Source organism: Rhinatrema bivittatum, chromosome 9 (assembly GCF_901001135.1).
Source record: "Rhinatrema bivittatum chromosome 9, aRhiBiv1.1, whole genome shotgun sequence".
NCBI classification, from domain to species: Eukaryota; Metazoa; Chordata; class Amphibia; order Gymnophiona; family Rhinatrematidae; genus Rhinatrema; species Rhinatrema bivittatum.
Genome location: NC_042623.1, coordinates 266212975 through 266237852, shown reverse-complemented (window position 1 = coordinate 266237852; position 24878 = coordinate 266212975). Strand labels below are relative to the sequence as shown.

General features: G+C 41.9%; 1 protein-coding gene across 2 annotated transcripts in view; it reads left to right on the top strand.

Moving 5' to 3' along the window:
- Positions 1–24878, top strand: part of PAK2 (p21 (RAC1) activated kinase 2) — a 233987-nt gene that overhangs the window by 107105 nt on the left and 102004 nt on the right. For both annotated transcript variants that reach the window (XM_029615636.1, XM_029615638.1), the window contains 3 exons: positions 15803–15903; positions 16503–16653; positions 21764–21795. In XM_029615636.1, coding sequence (XP_029471496.1) covers positions 15803–15903; positions 16503–16653; positions 21764–21795 — 284 coding nt within the window. The remainder of the gene's footprint in view (positions 1–15802; positions 15904–16502; positions 16654–21763; positions 21796–24878) is intronic.

Below are 24878 nucleotides of genomic sequence, written 5' to 3'. Positions count from 1 at the left end.
GAGAGTCTGTGTGAAAGGTTGTGTTGTATATGAGAGAGAGGGAGGGAAAGGGAGCGTGTATGAGGGGGTGTGTATGTGCACTAGAGAGAGGGAGCCTGTGTTTGAGTGAGAGAGAGGCACAGATGGAAGTCTCTGTGAGGGGCAGTAGTGAGAGAGGGGTCAAACTCTGGGAGTGGAGAAGAGTGGAAGGGGTTGAGCCTGTAGAGGGAGGGGAGAGATAGTGACAGGTAGAGGAGTTGGGTCCTGAGAGGGCAAAGTGAAAAGATGCTGCCAAGGGAGTAGGGAGAGAGAGTGGAAGAGACACTCTTACAGTGAACTTCTAGGGAAATTCTACTCAAAATATTTAAAACTCTGCATCTTTAAGTAATGACTTAATCTGTATTACATTTTAAATTCATTCCTTAGACAATCGTGTATTTTGTGTTATTTTGACCAATATAAATTAAGCAGAATGTTGCAGAATTTTAAGTTTGTGTGCAAAATATATATTTTTTTTGCACAGAATTCTCCCAGGAGTAAAACTTGCACTTCTGTCCACATTGTACCTTGGATAAATAGGGTCTTTTGTTCTGTGCTGTCAGTTCCACATCTTGCTCTTGATCAATAAAAACAAAGCTACTCTGATCCCTTCCTTGCCCATTCCTGATTTGTTGCACATTTTGTTGCTCAGCTTTATTCTGCAACTTTATTACAAATGTGTGAATTTATAGTGAAAGATAAAGCAGGCTTTTCAAAATAGGAAGGAAAATATTTACATGAAGCTGTCAGAAGGCTGGTGACACATGCCTGAGGCAAATCTGCTGCCTCTGCCAAGTGCAACTTTTCTGTACCTTTTATAGCAATAGCAATATGTAAATACTGGTGCATAAGCAAGCAGTGCCCTGCTTGGAAGTTCCTGACAGTTCTCATGAGGTGGTCAGCAAAATGTCATCTTTTGTTTTCTATATCAGACATTTATGAATCACTTGCCTCGCCTTGTAACAGGGGTGCCAGCCTGTTAGAAGACTTGAAAGGGAAGGCTAATGCCTGTTGGTGGAGTGTTGGCTGATGGGGAATTCACTGATGCTGTCTAATTTACTAAATTTGAGTTTGAACTTGCACTAAAGAGATAATGAAAGAGCAGTGTTCCTGCCTACATACAGGATTCGATGCACTGAGCGAATGCCTCCTGAATCCTTCTGTCTAACTCTGCCTTGAAGATTGTGGCTCACAATAACAGGTTATCCTAGTAGAGGACCTGACATCCTACATGGCTCTTTGGGGATTGTTGCTGAAGGCTCTTAACCAGACTTCTGGATACTGATGAAAAAAATGTTAGCATGGGAGGCCGAACTCATCTATAGTCATGGTCATTTAGGAAGTTTAAGTAAAGTTTGTTTAATTTTTGATATACTACCTTTTATAAAATCCAAGCAGTTTGCATGCGAAAAAGTAAACAATATGAATAAAATACAGAACGAAAGGGGTGAGTGCTGAAGCCTTAATCCATCTAGGCTCCCTTATCTGCCTTCCTACCTGTCCTGCTGCTCCTACTGATACTAGGAATCTGATTCCCTTTCCCCTCCCCCCTGACATCAGCGAGAGGGCTTGGACCAGCCAGCCTAAGGAGCACTCTGGAGATGGGCTTTCCGCTGATACCCAGCATCCAAGGGCCACATCCCTTTATGTGCACCCTTTGCAAGACCCATAAAGGCACCAAGAGGCCCCATGTACCATCCATAGCAAAGACCATGGTGGGACAACAGCTGCTGGATGTGAGTGGAAAGGGCCTATCTCCAAGGCCTCACGTCCTTTGCACCATGACCAAATTAACACCATACACAGACATGCTACAGCCCTATCTTATCCCTGTAACTCTAATAACTGACTGCTAGAGATCACCCATCCTGCCCCCTATTCCCTTAGATCACATTACACCATCCAAGCAAGATGTTCTGTATTCTAACCTCTACATCCCCTGCACCTACACAAATCGCCATTGCTATTAGTGTTGGTAAATATTCCCCCTACTATATCTCCCACCCATGTAAACAAATAAACCCTCAAAGAACTCTTATACTCCCTTACACTATCAGAAGCTCAGCCCCAGAAAATCCCCAAACATACTACTCATCACAAACTCAAGACCTCACTACTAAACACTTAAGTCTATCCTCAACAAAATGTACCCTCTACATGACTGAAAGTGGACAAAGCTATAGGGCCTGATGTGGTTCATCCCAGGATACTGAGGGAGCTCAGAGATGTACTGGTGGGTCCGCTGCACGACCTGTTCAATGCATCTCTGTAAACATGCGTGGTGCCGAGTGACTGGAGAAGAGCGGTTGTGGTCCCACTTCACAAGAGTGGGAGCAGAGAGGAGGCTGGAAACTACTGGCCGGTTAGCCTCACCTCAGTGGTGGGAAAAGTAATGGAAACGCTGCTGAAGGAAAGAATACTGACCTATCTACAGTCAGAAGAATTGCTGAACCCAGAGGCAGCATGGATTCACCAGAGGAAGGTCCTGTCAGACAAATCTGATTGACTATTCTGATTGGGTGACTAAGGAATTGGATTGAGGAAGAGCACTCGATGTTATCTACTTGGATTTCAGTAAAGCTTTTGATACAGTCCCACATAGGAGGCTTGTGAATAAAATGAGAAGCTTGGGAGTGAGCGCCAAGGTGGTGGCCTGCATTACAAACTTGTTGACGGATAGAAGACTGTGTGTAATGGTAAATCAAACTTACTCTGAAGAGAGAGTGGTGTTAAACGGAGTGCTGCAAGGATCAGTGGTGGGACCAGTCTTGTTCAATATCTTTGTGAGCGACATTGTGGAAGGGATAGAAGATAGTTTGTCTTTTTGTGATTGATAGTAAGATCTGCAACAGAGTGGACATAATGGAAGGAGTAGAGAGAATGAGATGTGATTTAAAGAAGCTTGAGCGGTGGTTGAAGATATGGCAGCTGGGATTCAATGCCAAGAAGTGCAGAGTCATGCATCTGGGGTGTGGTAATCCAAAAGAGCTGTATATCTTGGGGGGTGAAGAGCTGCTGTGCACGGAGCAAGAGAGGGACCTTGGGGTGATGGTGTCTAGCGATCTGAAGACTGTGAAGCAATGTGAAAAGGTGATAGCTAAAGCCAGAATAATGCTTGGCTGCATAGAGAGAGGAATAACCAGTAAGAAAAAGGAGGTGATAATCCTCTTGTACAGGTCCTTAGTGAGGCCTCACCTGGAGTATTGATTTCAGTTCTGGAGACTGTATCTCAAAAGGGACAGAGACAGAATGGAGGCGGTCCAGAGAAGGGCGACAAAAATGGTGGGGGTCTCCATCAAATGACTTATGAGGAGAAATTGAAGGACCTAAATACGTACACCCTGGAGAAGAGGAGGTGCAGGGGAGATATGATACAGACTTTGACACCTGAAAAGTTTAATGATGCACAATTGACAAACCTTCTCTGTTGGAAAGAAATCAGTAGAACTAGGGGTCACATAATGAAACTCCAGGGAGGACAACTAAAAACCAACATCAGGAAATATTTCTTCATGAAGAGGGTGGTGGATGCCTGGAATGCCCTTCTGGAGGAGGTGGTGAAGACAAAAAACAGTGAAAGATTTCAAAGGGGCATGGGATAAACACCGTGGAACCCTAAAGGTTAAAGGATAGAAATGAAGAAAAGAGTACATGGGGGTAATTTGCTGGTGTGGTGGTTACTATCCTTAACCAACAAGCCTTCATACTGTTGATGCAACTCCATTATTGCTCTCTGCTTTAACGGCAGAGGGAAAAGAGGAAAAGGGGAATTAGATTCAGACAGCAACCAACAAGGACTTTGGATTTTTACGGTGTGGGAAAACACGCATGGGTGTAACTTCCTGGTTTGGCAGTTACTACCCTTAACCAATAAGCCTGATACTTTGGATGCAACTCCCAACATTGCTCTCTGTTTCAATGGCAAGAGGTAACAGGCAATTAGACTCAGACAGCAACCAACAAGGGCTCTAACTTTGACGGTTTGGGAAACTAAGTAAGGGAGTGACTTGTATGGCGCAGCAGATGCTACCTTAAGCTTGCTGGGCAGACTGGATGGACTGTTTGGTCCTTTCCTGCCGTCATTTTCTATGTTTCTAAGTTACTAGTAGCCAGTCATACGGATGACGTATCCATAACCAAAACCTGGCCACATGAGGCTGATGCTCCAAGTCCATCAGATCTTTCCAAATGACTACACTTTGAGCAAAAATAGTCATAGCCTAACATGCTCCCACACACGGGAACTGGAAGGGATCAATACCATCCCACTACAAACCAATACCCACTCCATATGGGGAGTCTTCTAATAACCCGCCTTCCATCTAGCTCAAATGCAGCTATACAAGACCTCCTTCAGCTGATATCAGAAATTATTTTAGATCACTAAAGGAACCTTATCTATATAAATGTTAAAGTCATTGCAGATGATTCCCACCAGGCAATCCCCTAGACTTCCTGAACACACTCGAGGTTCTAAGAAGGGCATATCCTTGATCTGATATTAGCTCCAACACAGCTGCTGTGACTATGAAATTTAAAACATCCAGAAAGTCCAGCTCTCCTTCAATGACCACTACCAAATCTTCTTTGAATTGTGCACATACTTGCCCCTCAGAGCAGCAAACAAAGAATTGATATCTCATAACCAACCCATGAGTCTTTGAGTACCTGCCAATGTACTACAGAGCACTGGTGAGAACTGGAACGCAGACCTCAGAGCAACCATGGATAAACATTACCTCTTGGAAAACTATGTATGAAGAATCCCAAACCAACCCCTGATTCTCAGAGGACCTAAAACTGCTAAAAAGAAGTGGTAATAAACTGGAAAGGAAGTGATGGAAAACTTAAGTCCCACACATATTGAACCGAATGCAGAAGCTACCAGACACCCTACAAAAAAGCCATATTGAAAGCAAAAAGACTATGTCTCAATACAATTAACCAAGCAGAAAATATACCCAAAGAACTATTCCACACCATAAGCAAACTCCGAAAACTGCACCAGGTTTTACTTCCTCCCTCACAACTAAATCCCATTACAACAAACTAGCTGCATTATTCACAGAGAAAATTACACTTCCGATTTAAGCTAGAAAAGAAAATAAGATACTGTAATCCATCGGACTTAGCAGTCAAGGTCCACTCATCCCCATCCTTTGACAAACTTCAACTTGCTGCAAATCAAAAACATTGGTTCCCTATTTGCTACCTTCATATCTACCACATCACCAGAAGACCTTTGACCTTCCTGGCTAATCAAGCAAGTCAAGTCCAGTCTAATACACTGTATTGTTGGGCAGCACTAGGTTGGGGCCTGGAAGGGCCCAGGCATGGATAAAACTGCACACTACCACACACCGACCCCAAGTAAAAACAGGAGGAGGATCGATATGAAATAAATATTAAGAAAAGCGGAGTTCCCCTCGCATGCTTGTTCTTTACCTCAGCCCGGAGCATCCTTGGAGTTGTGTTGTGCGGGAGCGCTCACTATGGAGCCACGCATGCCCCTCTGATCTCTCTCTCTCTCTCTCTCGTCACAGACGTCTTCACTGGGTGTGCTCCATGACAGAACTGTGCATCCATATGCTCACTGTACTGGCTTTCCTTCTGGATATCGGCTGCTTCTGTGAGACACAAAACTTAATTCTCACCATTGTAGTTATCTGTTGCTTGCCAAAAACTGGTTAGTGCAGCATCTTCAAGAAATAATACTTAATATACACCACCATAATAGTGATCATTCAGACGGAGGTGATAACTTCACTTGGCAAAAAGTGGTCAGTGCAGCATCTTCGAGAGAAAACTTTATACACACCACTGTAGTGATCCTTAAGGCTGTGGTGTTATCCTCATTTGGCAAAAAGTGGTTAGTGCTATTCATATAAACTAGCAATTAAAGCACAATTATTTTTGTAAGAATGCCACAAACTGCAACATGTAAAAGTATACTGCAAAGTTCAAGCTGCACTCTATTGCATATGCGGCCAAAAATGGAGATCGGTAAGCAGGCAGACACTTCAACATCAGTGAGAAAATAATCCGTGACCGTCACAAAGCTGAAAACGTGTACAGATCAATGAAGAAAAAGCAGATCTTGGAAAAGAGAGCATGCTGGCCACAGCTGGAGGATTATCTGCATAGGCGGGTCCTGGAGCATTGAGCAGAAAGCAGAGGGCTATCAATGATACAGATGCATCTGAAGGCCCAGATGCTAGCAAAAGAAATGAATGTGGTCGGCTTTGCAGCTGGTCCATCTTGGTGCTTCAAGTTCATGAAACGAAAGTAGCTGGCAATCAGATCATAACAATCTATCAAAAGCTGCCAAATGACTTCCAGCAAAAAGTTGACAGTTTTCAGGAGCTTATCCAGAAGGAAATATGAGCCTGACATCAGTAGCAATCATATTATCGACATGGATGAAGTACCACTCACATTCGACATACCCATGGGAAGAAGCGTAAGCAAGAAATGTGAGAAGACATCGCAGTGAGGACAACAGGCCACAAGAAGTTTCACTTTACAGTTGTGCTGGCCTGCTGTGCTGATGGGACAAAATTGGCAATTATAATATTTAAACGAAAGACAATGCTGAAAGATCCCTTTCCACCTGGAGGAGTTGTGCAGACAAACGTTAAAGGCTGTATGGATGAAAGTATGATGGGTGCCTGTCTTAATAGATGCTTCTCTCGGCGACCAGATGGATTTTTTTCACAAAAAGAAGTCTCCTGGTGATGGACAGCATGAAGGCTCACATCACAGATTTCATCAAAAAAAGAATCAAGGCAACAAACTGCATTCCAGTCATCCTTCCTGGCGGCATGACAGATGCTACAGCCACTAGACATAGTCTTCAACCGTAGCTTCAAAGCTGTGCTGTGTTGTCTATGGGAATCCTGGATGACAGAAGACGAGCACAGCTTCACCACAATAGGGCGCATAAGACTCGTCATTTGGCGATGTGGCCAAATGGGTCAGTGAGGTGTGGAATTTGATTTCTTTTATAACCATAAGAGCAGGCTTTAAGAAAATTGGTCTCATCTTGTCTGTTTCTGGGAGTGATAGTGGCTTCACATTAGACAACAGCAGTGAGTATGACAACAGTGGTGACGTCCTGATGTCCTTTATAAAGGTGCGACTTATCTATAAGCTTTTTCATTAAAATGGCTGTTTATAGGGGGCTGTGACTTGTACACCGGAAAATATGGTAATTAAAACCTAAACTTTGTGTCAGGGTAACAGAGGGCCAAATTTAAATTGAATAACACGGGGAAAAAAGCTGAGCTGCTTTGAACTCCACATGTTACTTCTCTAGGTTTGGACTCTTCCAGCTGCCAACTAACTTGACCAATTCTCTAAAATAGATTTAAACCAAGTTAATGCTATGCCTAACTTCACATTTACAAGCCACTGTATCAACAGTTGGTGGTCTTCTGTATCAAAAAAAAAAAAAGAAACACTCATGTCCAAATAAATCTAGTGCATCCATACCCCTATCTAAATTTGTAATCTTATTTAATTTGTTAATGCCACCCGTGCGGATTCTGTGCAATGTTCCCACTGAAATCCAAATTGTCTAGGATGGAATGCATTAGTCTTAAGAAAATCCTCAAACTGAACGGTTGCCATTTTTTATACAACCATCATAACAAAAGGAAGATTTAAAATAGCCTGATAACAGCTAATATCTATAGGCTCCAATCTTTCCTTTTTCAAAAGAAGGCAAATCTTGCCTACCTTTAATGTAGCAATATACCAAAGAGATTAATCCAGACCTAATTCTTGTTTTTTCACAAGTTTAGTAGGTAAAGGTCTAAAGAAGATGTAGTTCTCCCTATTTCAGATATGATTATCTTGATTACCAGTGGAACAACTGGATTAAATGCTAATAGTTTCCTACTCAAAGACCAATTCATAGAAGCAGCATCTATATTCTGCTCATCCTCACTGGCTTGTCCAATAAAATCTAACAAGTGTCCCACAAGAAGTGTAGTATCCTTAAGATGCTGAAAGACACCCCTCCCTGCCAAAATCTGTTATGAAAGTCAGTCAACCTCAGCATTTGTTGCAGAGTCGTATGCACCCCCATGCTCTCAGAGCCTTGTGACATGTCTTATCGAAAACATCTTTGTCTGGCATCAATATCATGTTCATTGGTCTGTAGTTTCCTGGATCTCAGTAGTTTGTTTCAGTTCCTCTGACTCGTCATGCTTAAAAAAAACAAACAGAGAAAACAAAAAAACAGTTCCAGTATGGGTACATCCCCCAACATCATCTTCAGTAAAGACTGAAGGAAGAAATTCAGTTTTTTTCTACTACGGGCTTTTCATTTTTGAGTTCTCTTTTTATCTACTGGTTTTTGCCTCTCTAGCAAGCTTCTTCGCAGATTTTTTATTTGCATGTCTTATTCATATTTTACATACAATGTGCCAGTGCTTATGTACTTTACTATTTTCATCATTTGGACTTGCTTTCCATTAAAAGTTGCCTTTTCAGCTGTAATAAATTTTAATTTAACCATGCTGGCATTTGTTTGAATTTTCTTCAACCTGTTTTAATGCAAGGGATACGTTTTATCTGGGCTTCTGTTTAAACAGTTTGCAGAAGAATATAAGTTGCTATACTGGGTCAGACCAAGAGTCCATCAAGGCCAGCATCCCGTTTCCAACAGAGGCCAATTAAGATTACAAGTACCTGGCATGTACCCAAACATTAAGTAGATCTCATGCTACTAATGTTGGTAATAGCAGTGGCTGTTCCCTTAGTCAGCTTGATTATTAGCAGTTAATGAACTTATCCCTCAATAACTTATCCAAACCATTTTTAAACCCAGCTGCGCTCATAACATCCAGCTGCACTCATAACATCCTCTGGCAACAAATTTCAGAGCTTAATTATGCATTGAGTGAGAGAATTTTCTCTGATTTATTTTAAATGTGCTACTTGCTAACTTCATGGAGTTGCCCCCTAGTCCTATTAACCACAAGAGTAAATAACCTATTCACATTTACCCATTCTAGACCTCTCATGATTTTATAGACCTCTATCGTATCTCATCAACCGTCTCTTCTCCAAGCTGAACAGCCCTAACCTCTTTAGCTTTTCCTCATAGTGGAGCGATTCCATCCCCTTTATCATTTTGGTCACCCTTCTCTGTACCTTCTCCAGTGGAACTATATCTTTTTTGAGATGCAGCGACCAGAATTGTACACAGTACTCAATGTGTGGTCTCAATATGGAGCGATACAGAGGCATTATGACTCTTTCAGTGTTATTCACTACTCCCTTCCAAATAATTCCCAACATATTTGCTTTTTTGACTGCTGCAGCACACTAAGCCGATGATTTCAATGTATTATCTACTATGACGCCTAGATCTTTTTCCTGGGTGGTAGCTCCTAATATGGAACCTAACATTGTGTAACTACAGCATGCATTATTTTTCCCTATATGCAATACCTTGCACTTGTCCACATTAAATTTCATCTTCCATTTGGATGCCCAGTTTTCCGGTCTCGCAAGGTCCTCCTGTAATTTATCACAATCAGCTTGTGATTTAACTACTCTGAATAATTTTGTGTCACCTGCAAATTTGATTACCTCACTCATCTTATTCCTTTCCAGATCATTTATAAATATATTGAAAAACACTGGTCCAAGTACAGATCTCTGAGGCAGTCCACTGTTTACCCTCTTCCACTGAGAAAATTGACCATTTAATCCTACTCTCTGTTTCCTATCTTTTAACCAGTTTGTAATCCATGAAAGTTCATCGCCTCCTGTCCCATGACTTTTTAATTTTCTTAGAAGCCTCTCATGAGGGTCTTTGTCAAACGCCTTCTGAAAATCCAAATACATTACATCTACCAGATCACCTTTATCCACATGTTTATTAACCCCTTCAAAAAAAATGAAGCAGATTTGTGCGGCAAGACTTCCCTTGGGTAAATCCATGCTGACTGTATTCCATTAAACCATGTCTTTCTGTATGCTCTGTGATTTAGATTTTTAGAATAGATTCTACTATTTTTCCCAGCATTGAAGTCTATAGTTTCCCAAAATACCCCTGGAGCCCTTTTTAAATATTGTGGTTACATTGGCCAACCTCCAGTCTTCAGGTACAATGGATGATTTTAATGATAGATTACAAATTTTAACTAATAGATCGGAAATTTCATTTATAAGTTCCTTCAGAACCCTTGGGTGCATACCATCTGGTCCAGGTGATTTGCTACTTTTTAGTTTGTCAATCTGGCCTACCACATCTTCTAGGTTCACAGTGATTTGGTTTGGTTCATCCAACTCATCACCATTGAAAACCATCTCGAGAACTGGTATCTCTCCCCAACATCCTCATTAGTAAACACAGAAGCAAAAAATTAATTTAGTCTTTCTGCAATAGCCTTATCTTCCATAAGAGACCTTTTAACCCCTAGGTCATCTAACAGTCCAACTGACTCCCTCACAGGTTTCCTGCTTCAGATATATTTTAAAAGGTTTTTATTATTAATTTTTGCCTCTCTGGCCAACTTCATTTCACATTCTCTTAGCCTGTCTTATCAAGTTAAGTGTAAAATATTGATAATGCTTGTGCTTTTTCCTATGTTCTTCAACTGGATCCTTCTTCTAATTTTTGAAGGATATGTTTTGGGTAAAATAGCCTCTTTCACCTCACCTTTTAACCATGTCTGTAATCGTTTTGCCTTCCTTCCACCTTTCTTACTGGGTCATTTTTCAAATTGTGTTAGGGCCAATAACGCACGCAATAAATTACGCATCGTGAGATGCGTATGCAAATTTTTAAAATTTAGTCAAAAGACAGGAGTTTGGGTGGAGTTTAGGAAAATGAGAGGTGTTTTAACTTTGCATGCAATAGTGTAACACGTTATCACGCCGGAAATTACAGCTTTTTTCCCTAGTATTATGCTGTGCGATATGCCTGAAACAGGATTTGCGATATCGCAAATCCTGTTTCGGCAGGAGAGAGAGAGAGGCAGTGGAGTGGAGAGAGAGAGCTTCTGGGGGGCACATATATTAGTCAACTATTTATACCACTGTAGGACGGTCAACTAGTAACCCGAGGTGAGGTTTTGGTGGTGGGGACAGTTTTACATGCAAGAACCAGAGGTATGAATAGCACAGTACACATCAATAAAGATTTGATGTGATTTGGAGTGAGGAAAGGTACACAAAGATGAGATTTGTACAGTGTACTCTCGCCCTAGCTTGATAGTAGCTAGGTGGAGAGTGCATCAAAGTAGGTCAAGAGCACAGCTTGGACAGAGTATCTTGTTACATGCTTTATTAAAATGTGCGTATGAGTATATTTATATAAAGAGAGAGACAGATTAAAATGCATATGTCTACCAGAAAAAAAAGAAGATGCATAAATAGTTCAGAATTCAACTTATGACGTAAACAAGCATCAAAGGAAAAAATTATCCCCATATACGTATGTAACAAGCTCTCAAACATTTTTCCTTTGTGAATGGTTCTTTCTCACCCACCCACCGATTAAGGAAAGTAAATATACTATACTCGCCGTTAAGCCCGTAACAATGGGCTACATTTAAAAACATTTTTTCGGTCCATTTCCTTCCCACTCCCTCCCCTCACCTCACTCTCTCCTCCCTACCTCCCACCCTCTCCCCCCTCCCCCCACCCTCTCCTCATTCTCTCCTCAGCTCACTCTCTCCTCCCTCCCCTCACTCACTCCCCCTCTCTCAATCCCCTCCCCTTTCAGCTCATCCACAACCGGCAGACGGGGGGTGTCCCTCCCTCCCTTGCGCGCGTCGCCGCCGCCACTACTGCTCCTCCCGCTCCTGCTCCTCGCCGCCGCCGCTCCTGGACCCAGCGCCATTTTTTTTTTCAGGCACGCTCCGCTCTGACCGACGTGCGCGCATGCGCGGTAGAGCTGCTCTCTACTGCGCATTTGCGGCACGTCGGTCAGGGCTCCCTTATCTAGTAGATAAGGCACATTCTAACTCAGTATACATTAAGGACAGTCAGAGCCCCTACTAATAGCTGGATGAGAAAAGAGGACGTGAGTGACAAAGGAACACTCTATGGGGTAGATTTTAAAAAGCGTGCGGGCTTACATGTGCACGCGCTACCCGGCGCGCACACATGTACACCTGATTTTATAACTTGCGTGCGCCGAGCCGCGCTGCCTTCCCCCGTTCCTACCCCTTCCCCTAACCTTTCCTCCCCCTAGCCCTACTGTAACCCCCCCCCCCCCAAAAATTTTATTTTATTTTTTGTGCCTGCCGGCAGGCTGCCAACACACAATCCTTCACACACCGTTGCTAAGTTAAATACCGTCGCAACGGTTTACATGTAGGCACGTATTTAATGTAGGTAAAAGTGTACTATAGTACATTCTAACAGGTTTACATGTAGGCACGTATTTAATGTAGGTAAAAGTGTACAATAGTACATTCTAACAGGTTTACATGTAGGCACGTATTTAATGTAGGTAAAAGTGTACTATAGTACATTCTAACAGGTTTACATGTAGGCACGTATTTAATGTAGGTAAAAGTGTACTATAGTACATTCTAACAGGTTTACATGTAGGCACGTATTTAATGTAGGTAAAAGTGTACTATAGTACATTCTAACAGGTTTACATGGAGGCACATATTTAATGTAGGTAAAAGAGTACTATAGTACATTCTAACAGGTTTACATGTAGGCACGTATTTAATGCAGGTAAAAGTGTACTATAGTACATTCTAACAGGTTTACATGTAGGCACATATTTAATGTAGGTAAAAGTGTACAATAGTACATTCTAACAGGTTTACATGTAGGCACGTATTTAATGCAGGTAAAAGTGTACTATAGTACATTCTAACAGGTTTACATGTAGGCACATATTTAATGTAGGTAAAAGTGTACAATAGTACATTCTAACAGGTTTACATGTAGGCACATATTTAATGTAGGTAAAAGTGTACTATAGTACATTCTAACAGGTTTACATGTAGGCACATATTTAATGTAGGTAAAAGTGTACTATAGTACATTCTAACAGGTTTACATGTAGGCACATATTTAATGTAGGTAAAAGTGTACTATAGTACATTCTAACAGGTTTACATGTAGGCACTTATTTAATGCAGGTAAAAGTGTACTATAGTACATTCTAACAGGTTTACATGTAGGCACATATTTAATGCAGGTAAAAGTGTACTATAGTACATTCTAACAGGTTTACATGTAGGCACATATTTAATGTAGGTAAAAGTGTACTATAGTACATTCTAACAGGTTTACATGTAGGCACATATTTAATGTAGGTAAAAGCGTACTATAGTACATTCTAACAGGTTTACATGTAGGCACATATTTAATGTAGGTAAAAGTGTACTATAGTACATTCTAACAGGTTTACATGTAGGCACATATTTAATGTAGGTAAAAGTGTACTATAGTACATTCTAACAGGTTTACATGTAGGCACATATTTAATGTAGGTAAAAGTGTACTATAGTACATTCTAACAGGTTTACATGGAGGCACATATTTAATGTAGGTAAAAGTGTACTATAGTACATTCTAACAGGTTTACATGGAGGCACATATTTAATGTAGGTAAAAGTGTACTATAGTACATTCTAACAGGTTTACATGGAGGCACATATTTAATGTAGGTAAAAGTGTACTATAGTACATTCTAACAGGTTTACATGTAGGCACATATTTAATGTAGGTAAAAGTGTACTATAGTACATTCTAACAGGTTTACATGTAGGCACATGTTTAATGTAGGTAAAAGTGTACTATAGTACATTCTAACAGGTTTACATGTAGGCACATATTTAATGTAGGTAAAAGTGTACAATAGTACATTCTAACAGGTTTACATGTAGGCACATGTTTAATGTAGGTAAAAGTGTACTATAGTACATTCTAACAGGTTTACATGTAGGCACATATTTAATGTAGGTAAAAGTGTACAATAGTACATTCTAACAGGTTTACATGTAGGCACATGTTTAATGTAGGTAAAAGTGTACAATAGTACATTCTAACAGGTTTACATGTAGGCACATATTTAATGTAGGTGAAAGTGTACTATAGTACATTCTAACAGGTTTACATGTAGGCACATATTTAATGTAGGTGAAAGTGTACTATAGTACATTCTAACAGGTTTACATGTAGGCACATATTTAATGCAGGTAAAAGTGTACTATAGTACATTCTAACAGGTTTACATGTAGGCACATATTTAATGCAGGTAAAAGTGTACTATAGTACATTCTAACAGGTTTACATGGAGGCACATATTTAATGTAGGTGAAAGCGTACTATAGTACATTCTAACAGGTTTACATGTAGGCACATATTTAATGCAGGTGAAAGCGTACTATAGTACATTCTAACAGGTTTACATGTAGGCACATATTTAATGTAGGTGAAAGCGTACTATAGTACATTCTAACAGGTTTACATGGAGGCACATATTTAATGTAGGTAAAAGCGTACTATAGTACATTCTAACAGGTTTACATGTAGGCACATATTTAATGTAGGTGAAAGTGTACTATAGTACATTCTAACAGGTTTACATGTAGGCACATATTTAATGCAGGTAAAAGTGTACAATAGTACATTCTAACAGGTTTACATGGAGGCACATATTTAATGTAGGTAAAAGTGTACTATAGTACATTCTAACAGGTTTACATGTAGGCACATATTTAATGTAGGTAAAAGTGTACTATAGTACATTCTAACAGGTTTACATGGAGGCACGTGTTTAATGTAGGTGAAAGTGTACTATAGTACATTCTAACAGGTTTACATGTAGGCACATATTTAATGTAGGTAAAAGTGTACTATAGTACATTCTAACAGGTTTACATGTAGGCACATATTTAATGTAGGTAAAAGTGTACTATAGTACATTCTAACAGGTTTACATGGAGGCACGTGTTTAATGTAGGTGAAAGTGTACTATAGTACATTCTAACAGGTTTACATGTAGGCACATATTTAATGTAGGTAAAAGTGTACAATAGTACATTCTAACAGGTTTACATGGAGGCACATATTTAATGTAAGTAAAAGTGTACTATAGTACATTCTAACAGGTTTACATGTAGGCACATATTTAATGTAGGTAAAAGTGTACTATAGTACATTCTAACAGGTTTACATGTAGGCACATATTTAATGTAAGTAAAAGTGTACTATAGTACATTCTAACAGGTTTACATGTAGGCACATATTTAATGTAGGTAAAAGTGTACTATAGCACATTCTAACAGGTTTACATGTAGGCACATATTTAATGTAGGTAAAAGTGTACTATAGTACATTCTAACAGGTGCCGTCAAAGGTTCGGTTACAATATATCATTAGACATAGTCATTTAGCGAAGTAGTTCATGACCAATTGTACCAAGGTACTTACACGGGTAGTTTTATTACACACAGTATTATAGTTATGGTTTATTGTGGTGTAGAGTTCATAGACTAATCTACTGTATAGTCCTAAGGACTGTATGTCGGTGCCTTTCTGTCTTTTTCTGCTATGGTCTTCTCCCCTGCCCCAAAATGTTGTTGGGCAGATATTGCAGGCATACATTGATAAAATATTAAAAGCTCTATCATCCGGAGGCAGACAGCCAGAAGGCCTGAAACCTGTGTGTGATTGCATCACTACAATTCCTGACCTTGCTTGATCTTCATGTTATGCGTTTGCTTCAATAAAATTGGAACTTGATGGGAGATTATGGGCTTGGCTTTTTAAACACCTTAATGTCTCCTTACAGGAAGTAAGAAAAAAGAGAAGGAAAGGCCAGAGATCTCTCCCCCCTCAGATTTTGAGCACACGATTCACGTGGGCTTCGATGCTGTGACTGGTGAATTCACTGTGAGTAGCATTAATACTTCTCATTCAGAGGAAATAAGAACTTGCTTTCCTTAGAAGCTTTAGATATAGGTCCTGATTCAGTAAGCTTTTTACCCAGACGCAGAGTGGGAGAAATACCTTCAGCAGGGCCTTATGGCAGGGTATTACTTGGGAAAGTCTAAGAAAACAGCAGCTTTGGGCCTTGGAGATTTTCTAGAGGGAGGAGACCTGTCCCTGTGGCTATCATTCCTTTTTGCCCAGTGTCCTTACCCATGTGTGTGTGTTTTGTGTGGGAGCTGGAAGGGCTGGTGAGCAGCCACCCGTCTTGCATAGATCCTGCTGTGGGATAGAACTAAGTGGATTGGAGATCTGGGTTTCCTCAAGTTTGCAATAGTGTCTGCCCACTATGGCTACAACCTGTGATTATTAACCTGTCATTTTATGACATTTGTTTTGCTGAACTGCTTGTCATGAAGATTTACTAGAGCTCTCTCTAAATTTTGTCCATGTTCATAGGTTTGATAAATGAACTTAAATGTTGATGATGTCTGATTATTGCTAATGCTGTTTGTCTGATGCATTTTTTTTTCATGTGCTTGTCTTTTTTTTTTCCTGTTCAGGGAATGCCAGAACAATGGGCTCGGTTGTTGCAGACATCTAATATTACTAAGCTGGAACAAAAGAAAAACCCCCAAGCAGTTCTGGATGTGCTGAAATTCTATGACTCTAAGGACACTGCAAAACAGAAGTATCTTAGTTTCTCAGCCCCAGGTGAGCCATGACCAGCTTAACCATTAGGCAAACTAACCGGTTGCCTATGGAGGCATCTTCTGGGGCGTGCTAAAGAGCAGCTGCAGTCACAGCAAAGCAATAGTTTTGGTATGGAAGGTTTGTTATATAGTTCTATCTTTGTGTAACTTCACAAAAGTGTCTGGCAATGGAGGGAGTTTGGGTCACTGCTACTGAGATGACAACAGAATTAACTTTTTTTTTAAAAATGTGTAGTAAGGGAAAAAATCATCCTAGTTCATCCTAGCCAGCCATGTCAGAAATTACCTTTAACCAATGCCGTATGGATTTCTTTCATTTTTATAAATATATGTATTTCTTGATTTCATTTGTCTTCTAGCCCCAAAAATCACAGATAAATTCATCAGGCATTGTGACATGATTATATTATGTAGATATTATAAAATATATTTGATTTATTTATTTTAAATCGTTCTGTTCCACCATATACAATACAATTTGTTGAAAGCGGATAACAAGAAAAAATATAAAACATTGTGATTAAAACCGTAAGGACAAGGGGGGCTGGTAAGAGTAACCCCCAGAGGGGGGGCAGAGCTGGACCCAGGAACAGCTCGCTCTACAGCATAGGACAGGTCGAGCATAAGAGTCTTCCACCTGACCAGCTACTTCCCCCTCGAGATGAGCTCTCGGGTTCTGGTTGCCAACCGGACTCACCAGGAGGTGCACTCGTGGACAGGGATGAAAGGACACGCACTGGACTGCAGGGAGACAGGGTGCCCAGAAAACAAGACAAGACAGGAACAAGGAAGTGCACCACAAGACAGGACAGACAGACAGGCAGGACAAGGACAAGACTAGAACAAAGGCCAACACAGGCATGGCTAGAGAAAGGACAAATACAAGACGAAGAAGGCCACACAAACTGGAACTAGACAAGAAAGACACAGACAGACAAACATAGACAAGCTAAGAAGGCCATTAAACTGGTGCCAAACAACAAACAGGCAATTATCAACCAGAAGGCCATACAAGGATCTAGAGCTAGGAAGCCAAGGACTAAGACACGGAGGGCTACAGCATGGCCCAGGCTAGGAACTCAGAAAGGGACAGACTTCTATCTCGTGGCAGTGCTGGAAACATGGCCACCAGCAGGACTTCCAAGCCATAAGGCTTTTGAAGGACTGAGCAGCAGGGACCCTTGCTGTTGGGAAGACAGCACTGCAGACCGACCCGTACAAAACCAAAAGGACAATAAAATCCTAAGATTAAAGCAGCAGGTTTTTTTTTTTTATAAAATAATATGAATATTAAAAATGTATTTCAGAGAACAATAGGGTATTTAACATTTTTCAAAATACATGATCACTTGACAACCACTCTTTCCAGAATGAGCCTGTAAAGAGATTGGGAAGAATGGCAGTGGGTGATTATGAGGAGTTAAATTATCTAAATCTCAAGGGCGGGGGTGTGGTTATTGTCCTGAAGATTAGAGGGTATGATATTGGTGGGGGGAGGGGCACAATGCTGAAGGTTCACCTAAGGTGCCTAATGCCATTGTGCTGGCCCTTGATAATAGCCTGGGTTGAAACAGTTAAATGATGACCTCCCCCTCCTAACCTTTATCGAAGAAGTTACGCCTGCCTCCGAGCAGGTGTAACTTGCGCGCGCCGGCTCTCCATCCCCCGGCCCAAGCGCCCATTTTTTTTTTTCAAGCCCCCGGACTTACATGCGTCCCGGTGCGCAGGGGGAGGCAGGGGGGGTAGGTGTTGAAAATCTACCCCTAAGGTTGTTGAGAGAGATTAGTAAGAGATTTAGTAATTTGGGTTTAGAATAAAAATTTAAAAAAATGTATATAGGGAGCAGTGGAGCATAACATAATGATTAGCTAAAGGGACACCTTAAAAAACTGTGGGTGATTCCTTTCCGTTTAGTAACCACGCATTGTAGATTTCAGTAATTTCATGCAAACAATGCACTTTTGTTAGGAACGCACAATTCAGATGTCCTTGCACCTGATGCAATACACTTCTGAGCACCACAAATACATATTTCTCCCTAGCACACCCTTTGTGTGCCGCTTCGATTTCTTTCTGATTGGAATATTGCATCGGGTGCACGCGTTAGGAAAAGGGGCGCTCAATACCAGCACACATCTGTTTGCAGCAGCCTGTGAGTAAGACAGAGAGAGTTTATTTTAAAACCATTTATAGTCCACGCCCTCCAATGTTGGCAGCGGGTCACAGTGAGCACTGGATCTGATTCATTCTGAGCAGCAGAGGAGGAGCTCTGGAAACTCCATGCTGTGCACCAAGGTAACTGAGCTGGCTGCCCCCTGCACGCTGTCTTCTTCCTCGTCGTGCACTTGTACTTAGAGGGAATTGGTTCCGTGTGATGGTGTCTTGGAGTGGCGGCTCTCGCCAGGGGGCGTTGCCCAGGGGATACTGGCCTTGTGTCATGGAGTGGTGGATCTCGTCGGGGAAGCTGTCTGGGGGATACCACCACACCCACAGACTGGGAACCTGTAACAGACGAGTTCTTGTGTATCTCTGCTCTCTCTTCCCCTTAGTTTTAAAATGTGAAAGAGGGCCTGAGGTGGCTTTCAGTGCTTTCCTAGCTCTTCTTTGGATTATATAAGCTCTCTTCGTTTCTGCATTGCCTGCCTTGTGGAGGCTGGGGTGTGGCACAGCATTTATGTTTAATGTAGGTGAGCCTTGGGCTTGAAAAGTTTGGGAAACACTGAAATAGTAAATGACAGCAGATAAAGACCAACGTGCTCCAAGCAGTCTGCCTGTTTGAGCTTTATGGAGGAGTAGCCTAATGGTTAGAGCAGCATGGAAGAAGCCAGGCTTTAAATTCTGCTTCTCCCACTGATGCTGCTTCTTCACCTTGGGCAAGTCACTTTGTCTTTCATTGCTCCAGGAATCAACATAGATGGAAAGCCCTTTCTGGGTCAGTACTTACCCTGCTATACCTGAATTGGGACTTGCCTTGAGCACAGGTTTGGGAAGATAGATAGATTCACTTTAGACCAGTGGTTCCCAAATTGTTTTTGTGTTGTGGCACACTTGGCATTGAGCTCACTTCTTCATAACACACCATCACCTTCCCTATCCCCCATTTCCCTGGCATTATCGCTCTCTTCTTTCTTCTCCCCCCCCCCCCCATCCCCTGGCATCATCACCTTCCCTCTTCCCTCTTCCCCCTATCTCCCACCCCTCACATCATCACCATCTTATCCCCCTCTCTTCCCTCTCCCTTCACTCCACTGCAGTCCTCATCTCTCCACCATCCCTGGTATCTTCACCTTTTCCTCCTGTCCCTTTCCCCCAGCATCATCAACTTTTCTTCTTTCTCTCTACCCCCTGGCATCACCTTCCCTTTCCTTTACTCTCCCTTCTATCCCTGCATCATCACCGTCTCTTCTCTTTCCTTTCCCCTCACCCCCTGGTATTATCACTTTCCTGCCTCTCTTCCTCTACCCTCCTGGCATCATCACCTTCCTATTCTCACCCTCTGACATTATCTCTATCACCTTCTCTCTCCTATCCTCTCATTTCACCACCCCCTTCCATCACCTTCCCTTTCTTACCCTCTCCCCTCCTTGGCATCAATACTTTCTCTTTCCTTCTCTCTCTCTCTCTCTCTCTCTGCCCCCACCCCATCACCTTCTCTTCCCTCTCCTCCAAAACCCCCAGCTTCCTAGCAAATTCGGCTGCCCCTTCCAATAGCAAATTTCTGACGATGCTTCTTTCTGCTCTGCCTGTTTCCCTCTGTAACGGGAACCGCATGGCATCCGTAGGACTTGTGAGACGACACGGGGCCCAGGGCAGTTTCAGTTGTAAAGGAGAGCCAGTGGAGGGGAAAGCAGAAAAGCAGCAGCCGATATGCGCTGCTCTCTGATATCCTCCAGGCCAGCTGTTGCAGGTGTGGCGGCACACCGGTTGGGAAACATGCTTTAGACAGACGAGCCTGTAAATTCCCTTATGCATCCCAACACTAACTCCCCTTCCTCATGTCCTCTACTAGTTGCATTTTAGCTATTTTTGAGATGCTTAAAATTGAAGTGTACAACTTGAGGGCAGTGTTATCCTTGTTACAGATTTATAGAAATGATCCCAAATATATATATATATATATATATATATATATATTTTTTTTTTTATTCTTAGCTGTTTTGAAGTCTAATTTCTAGTGAAAAAGAAAGATGATGTTTCACTCCAAGAGTAGATGTTTACAAATCTTATTTGTTCTGCAAATCTGGTACTTAAAAGCAATCCAGGTTGTCTCTGTAGCCAAACTGAAAATCCCACGTTTTATTTATTCACAAACCATAATGAGATTTAAGAATAGACATTCAAAAGTAAAATACTTCTTTTTAAAGAACCTACATCTGTCTTTAAGTATGCTAGCAATTTTACCAGGAACAAATTCTTGGGAATGTTGTGCATTTTCTTAATGTTAATGTATTTATTTGGGCATTAATCCTATCTTTACAAAGCCAATTGGGTTACAAATAAAAGTAATCACTTATGTTTCTTACTTGCTTTAGTTTAGTTTATTACTTTAACTGGTAGTCTAATAGCTAATTATTTTGAGTATCAGAGTGTTAATCCTATCTAAAGTCTCACCTTTTTGAGGCTGCTTTTAAATCTTAGGCCTGATTGTCAGCTTTTAGCTTCATTAACTAACTTTTTTTAAATGTCTTTTCTTTTCTTTACTTTTCTAATTATTGTCTTATCTTATGAAATGCGCCAAATCTCTTCTATATGTTTGTCTTATTAGATTGTAAGCTCTGAGTGCAGACTGTCTTTTCTTGTGTGTTTCTACAGCGCTGCATATGATGTGTAGCACTGTAGAAAAGATTAATAGTAGATAAAGTATGTGACATATTAGAGGGTTTTTAAAGCAAATGTTTACAGTATTCATATTTTCATTTTCTCTATTATAAATAGCCATAAGCTAGAGTATAGTTATACACTACCAATTAGCAGATAGCCATATGCAAATAAGGAAACCCTTGAAAAAATAATTAAGGAAGCTGTTTTTGTTATTTCTGGCCCTGAAAGTCTTCTGTAAGTGATTCGGTGTGCATCATTTTCACTGACCTCTTTCTCTCTTCTGACTCTAGAAAAGGATGGGTTCCCTTCTGGAGCATCTGTGGTGAGTTTATGAGCTTAGCATTTTTGTAGCTTTTATAACTAACTGCCTATTTCTAATTTGTTTGTTGACGTAATAGAGTTGAGCACTGTGATCTGCCTGCCTATCTGCAGTGTCTTTCTTACTCGGTGCGTCCAACCTGTTTCATATATTGATCCACCGAAAACATTTTGGGCGGGGCTGGACCAGGCCAGTCAACAAGGAAAGCGCCGTCTAACCCTGGTGTACGGGTTTAAGTGTCAGAAATGTAAAGTGTGTGTGTGTGGGGGGGCTGGCTTTGCGCAGGTTTATTGTTTTTTTCTAGTGCTTCCACTTAGAATACCCCATTTTGTTCTCTCATAGCTTCCTTAGAGGAATGGGTTTCTTTAGTTTCCCTCGATGCCCATCATCAGAGCTAGCAAAGCTAGCTTCCTTCAAAACTATAGTGCCATACTGTGCTAAACATTCACTTTATCTGTGTATGGCTTATAAATGAGGTGGCCAGGTATCCCGAACAAAGCTGCTTTTATAGATGCAAATTCAAGGTTTCCTCTGCTGGTTGTTATCAGTTAATCTCTAAAGTGAATCTCTAATGGCCTTAGTCCCGTCCCTTTCCTTCTTACATGTTGAGAAAAAAGGTGTGGTAGCTCATAGAAGTCCCAATATTATTTTAAAGTTCGTTCTGTTCTCCGAGGATAAGCAGGATGGCAGTCCTCACACATGGGTGACATCATCTGATGGAGCCCGGCACAAGCTCCGCCCAGAGCACGCCCACGCATGCCAGCATATCATGTGACATCATCTGATGGAGCCCGGCACAAGCTCCGCCCAGAGCACGCCCACGCATGCCAGCATATCATGTGACATCATCTGATGGAGCCCGGCACAAGCTCCGCCCAGAGCACGCCCACGCATGCCAGCATATCATGTGACATCATCTGATGGAGCCCGGCACAAGCTCCGCCCAGAGCATGCCCACGCATGCCAGCATATCATGTGACATCATCTGATGGAGCCCGGCACAAGCTCCGCCCAGAGCACGCCCACGCATGCCACCATATTATGTGTCCGTACAGGGGCTCTTTCAGTCTTTTTCTGCGGAGCCTCTGCTCGTGCTTCTCCTGCTTTGGGCCTTGTTTTTTGTTTGTCAGAGAGCCCCATGGTCTTGTTCTGCCTTCTTTCCTAGTAGTTTCCCTAGGTAGGATTTTGGTCATTTTTCTTTAAGTTTTTGTTTTATCTTGGTGTCTGGTCAGTGTGCCATCGCTGCCTAGTGGACATCTATTACCTCTACAATAGAATTCAATTTTCCTTTCCTTTTTATTTCAATTTATCCATGTCTCGTGGGTTCCAGCAGTGTCTCCAGTGCACCAGGTCATGACTGTTACAGATCCCTGTGAAAGATGTTTTCTATGTGTGGGGGCATTGCATGATGTCCAGGGGTGTTACAAGTGTGTGATCATGACCCCAAAAGGATGACAGTTCTATCTGGAGTTCATGGAGAAACACTGCAGGCACCAAGCATCTGGTCCATCAGCATAGATGGCGTAGAGATTGAGGGGCCTCTGAGCTACATTAGTGGAGGTAGAGACATCAGCACTAGGTGAGCAGTTGGTTCCTTTGATACTGAGTATCGGTAGGGACCCCAAGGACAAGCCATTGTCTGATTCTTCCCATTTGATGAAGGCAGTGGGTTCTGCCTCTTTGACACTGTCATCAAGGAGCTCTGATGATGGACATTGAGGGAAGCTAAAGAAACATCGGTCTCCATTGGTGCACAATGCTGAGAGTATGTATGGTTTAGCGGCTGCTGAGAACCCCCCCTAAGTGATCACATGGAGAGGAGTGCTCATCCCCACAAAAAGGCCCTGGATCTGTGACTGTCACCACCAGTCCAAGTGTCTGCCACTGATATACCTCTCAATTCCAAGGAAGACCTGGTCAGCTCTCCTACCTTCTAGTCTGTGTTGGCATTGGCTATCTTCGAGAAGGAGTTGGACAAAAAGATCCAGCAGGTCTTGGAGAAGGCTCTGCAAGGTCTCCCCAGCATCGAAGTCACCAGGATCAGCAGTGCCTGTCTTGAGTTGCTGTTTGAGTCCCTTCAGCTGTTCAGCGGCCATGAAATGGTGCTGATACCAGTTCCTGAAAGGGGATCAGAGTCTATGCCCACAGCTCCACCAGTGATCTCCAGCCCATCAGGGAAGGGGGGGGGGGGGTGGGGACTTGCTTAGAAATTCAGAACTTCCCAGAATTCAAAACAGCCAAGTGCACACTTTTTTGAGACCTTGGCTGAGGATCAGGCATCTTTGGCATCTTCACCATTAGCCTAACAGTTGAGGTCTGACTCTGAATTGTCATGTGGTATGGCTACAGAACTGACAATGCTTCTGAAGAGGAGTTGACTGGTCTCCCCTCCAATCCCTCTCTTCCCCCTGAGAAAAGGAGTTCCCCGCCAGAGGACCTCTTCTTTTCTGGTTTTGTCCCAATAAAGGTGGAGGCCATTCCATTTACTTTTCAAAACATGCTAGACATCCTCCAATTCATGGAGCCCCTAAGGAGGTCTTGGCAGTCCCAGCTATGAAATCCTTCAGGATGTGCAGATGAGGATTTGGGAGAACCCCCCTGTCTGTGGCTCCCATTAAGAGGAAAGTGGACATGGTTTATCTCGTCCAAAAGACTCCCAGATTGAAAACTAGTCAGTTAACTGCACCAGTCTGTTGTGGCCAGAGCTGCTCTAAAGAGGGCCAAGAGGCAAACAACTCATTCCTCGGTGCCCCTGGGGAAAGAGTCTCACATACTAGACATTCTTGGGGAAAAAAGTGTTTCAGGGAGCTATGCTAAACACCTGCATAGCCTCCTATCAGCTCTTTATGGGCCAATACATGAGGGTCCTGCTGAAGCAGATGCAGGAAGTAGGCTTGTATTTCATTATTTTATTTATTTCAACATTTGTATACCACTAATCAGTATTTTTTAGTGGTTTACAATAGACCTTCATAAAAACAATATGATAAACATAAAATAAAATAAAATCCAGCACATAAAATAAAACAAAGCATAAACATCAAACAAATGAGCACTGCACAGCCCTAGGTTTTCATTGCAATGCC